The sequence below is a fragment of the Nicotiana attenuata genome, chromosome 1 (genome assembly GCF_001879085.1).
Source record: "Nicotiana attenuata strain UT chromosome 1, NIATTr2, whole genome shotgun sequence".
NCBI classification, from domain to species: domain Eukaryota; kingdom Viridiplantae; phylum Streptophyta; class Magnoliopsida; order Solanales; family Solanaceae; genus Nicotiana; species Nicotiana attenuata.
This window is the reverse complement of record NC_031989.1, coordinates 51,269,301-51,272,015: the sequence shown is the minus strand read 5'-3', so window position 1 is coordinate 51,272,015 and position 2,715 is coordinate 51,269,301. Positions and strand designations below refer to the sequence as shown.

The 2,715-nt window shown below is 32.1% G+C and overlaps 1 protein-coding gene across 1 annotated transcript in view; it reads right to left on the bottom strand.

Annotated features, from left to right (window-relative positions):
* LOC109226508 (heavy metal-associated isoprenylated plant protein 39-like) overlaps positions 1 to 598 on the bottom strand; it is a 2,770-nt gene extending 2,172 nt beyond the window's left edge. Inside the window, exon 1 of the mRNA XM_019391288.1 lies at positions 317 to 598. Within this exon, the coding sequence (XP_019246833.1) occupies positions 317 to 322 (6 nt within the window). The 5' untranslated portion in view covers positions 323 to 598. The remainder of the gene's footprint in view (positions 1 to 316) is intronic.

Below are 2,715 nucleotides of genomic sequence, written 5' to 3'. Positions count from 1 at the left end.
GAGAAGAGGGAAAAAGAACTGAGAAATTATGGATCCAAGGACCAATTAATAGTATTAGACTCAACAAAACAGAGTAAACAAATCATTAGGCAAAAGGATCAACCACCGACAAAATTAAACAAGCAAAAGAATATTCAGGAATCAATGTAAACTATAAACTCCAACATCCAAAAGCAATTCAAAGCAAAAGTAGAGCATTTTTGTGAAACATTCCAAAAGTGGAATAGCGAAAAAGCAAAGTCTTGAACACAAGTGAGGACACTGAGAAAAGAAAGGAAAAGAATCGAAAGGGGAATAAATAAACGATCAAAGATACCTTCATCTTGCAGGCAGGATGAGAACTCAAAGAATGGAATCGGAAGAAAAAGCTATAGAGATAGAAGGATAGAAATGGTGAAAGAGTAGTGCTTAGAAAGAGACAGAAACTGAATATATGCTATCTATCTAGCTCAAAAGAGATGGTGAGAGAGGTTTTGACGGTAGAAACAAACCCATAAAAAGGAAAAGATTTCCGAATCAGAACAAAAAATGCAGAATAAGAGAGAGAAACTAAAAGGGGGTTATGGGCAATGGTGGTATTATACTTGGAGCTACAGAGAGAGTAAAAAGAAAAAGATGATACTATAACAGTAGCGTATTGTAGACAAAGGTAGGTAGGGGGAGGGGTTTTGGTGGGGGGGGGGGGGGGAGGGTGCATGAAACATTTGTTAAATTTATTCTGAAATGTTTGGATCCAAGTGGACTCTCTGCATGCTTGCTGATATTGCCTCGTGCCTCTTGGCTATGCAATTAGGTTCAGGCGTTCAGCAGTTCAATTAGAGTAATATTTTAAGAGCCATCGTTTTTCGGTTTTTGGTACAACCAAAATTTGATTTTTTTTTTAATATTTGTTAAAGAATATATATCAAAACATCATTTTTTATATTTTTTATGCTTGGTTAATGAGTCAAAATAAATGTTAACTTTGTCAAAAATTTGATACTAATAATGTTAAGAAATGAAATAATGTTTTGATATTTTTGAGTATTAAAAGTATATTCATGAAGTAGTTATACAAATTAGAAATTGAAATAGTATTACTTATATGATCCTGATGTTTGGTTGAACTTAATATTTGTTCCATAATCCAAATATGCATTTTCCCTAGGTAGAATGTGTACCAAAGTCAAAACATCTATGTTAAATTAGATTTTGGTATTAAACTTTTAAGTTTATTTTAGCTAAAATTACATATGGTAAAAAAAACTGCATAAAGATACTGTGTTTGAACTTAAAGGATTAAATTTTTTTTTTTTATTAGCTAAAAATATACACATTGAATAAAACTGCATAAAAGATAATATGCGCCAGATATTTTGACAGTTAAAACATATTTAAATCTTTTTTTAAAAAATCTAATCAAAAGTAAATTAAATAATATTTTAAGCAATAACGATACTATTGTCTTTTGTGGTCTATTATAGCAGTCTTTTGAGTGGTCTCTAGATCAAAGTCCAAAACACAACCTCATATAAAAAACAACAGTTTTTTTTTTTAAGTTGTAGCTGCAACAAAGATAATGTTAGGGGAAAAAAAGGTCACTGCACTACCAACTGTTATTGTTGTTCGCCCTCTTCGTATTCATTTGAAAGAAAATAAAAATAAGTTGGCTTTAGAATTGTTTTGAGTTGGTGAGGTACTCTCACATCTAGTAGATCGAAAATTTGTGTTACGTAGAGAGTAAGTGAAAATTACATAATTCACCCTGATACTAATCCAATTTTGTTGTATCAATTGACAGTGTCATCTGCTATTGGGACAGAGTTAGAGTGTCGGGAGCGGGTTTGATCGAACCCAATAGTTTTGCTTCAAACTTTGTATTTGTCTAAAAGTTTTATTAAATATGTATAAATTATTAATTTAGAATTCAGTAACTCGAATGATCTCGAACTCATAAGTTTAAAGTCCTGGCTCGGCATGTCTTTGCTATAGGTTAATTTTTTAAATCAGTTGGGAGGGGGGGGGGGGGGGGAAAAAGTTAGGGAAAAATGCAGTGGTTTCCAACAATCTAAAGATAAGGCGGTATGCAAATAACTAAGGCTGTAAAAATAAAGAGTCAAAGGGGCTCCATCTTTCTCATCCTTGGCTGCTAAATTCCTACTGGTCATTCTGGGGTGAACATGGACCGGGTTGGTTCGGTTTGTATCAAAACCAAACCAAACCAACTATATCGGTTTGGATTGGTTCGGTTTTGTCGGGTTTTCGGGTTTTTTTGTTACATTAATATTATTTCATCTTACTTTGTTAAAATTATAGATAAAGCTTTGATAAGTGAATATATGTTTAGTAAATATTGAAAAATTTGACAAACATATGATCTATTAAAATATTCTAATGGGAGAATTTTTTTAGTAACACATGATAGTTATTTTCTTAGTCGTCTAACAATAGTTGTTCGTTAACGTACATTTTCAAGGTTAAAACATGAGAGGATCCCAAATATTTCTACATTTTCTAAAGAAAATTTAATATAAGATCTTAAAAATATAAATAAAATTTATATATTTATATGTCGGTTTGGTTCGGGTTTTTTTTACTCAATACCAAACCAAGTCAAACCAAACCTAGTCGGGTTTTTTAATCGGTTTGGTTTGATTTTTCGGTTTGGTACGGTTTTCCAATTCGGTTTGGACACCCCTACCGGTCATAAAAGACAAGCGCCTGAACAATAAAGTC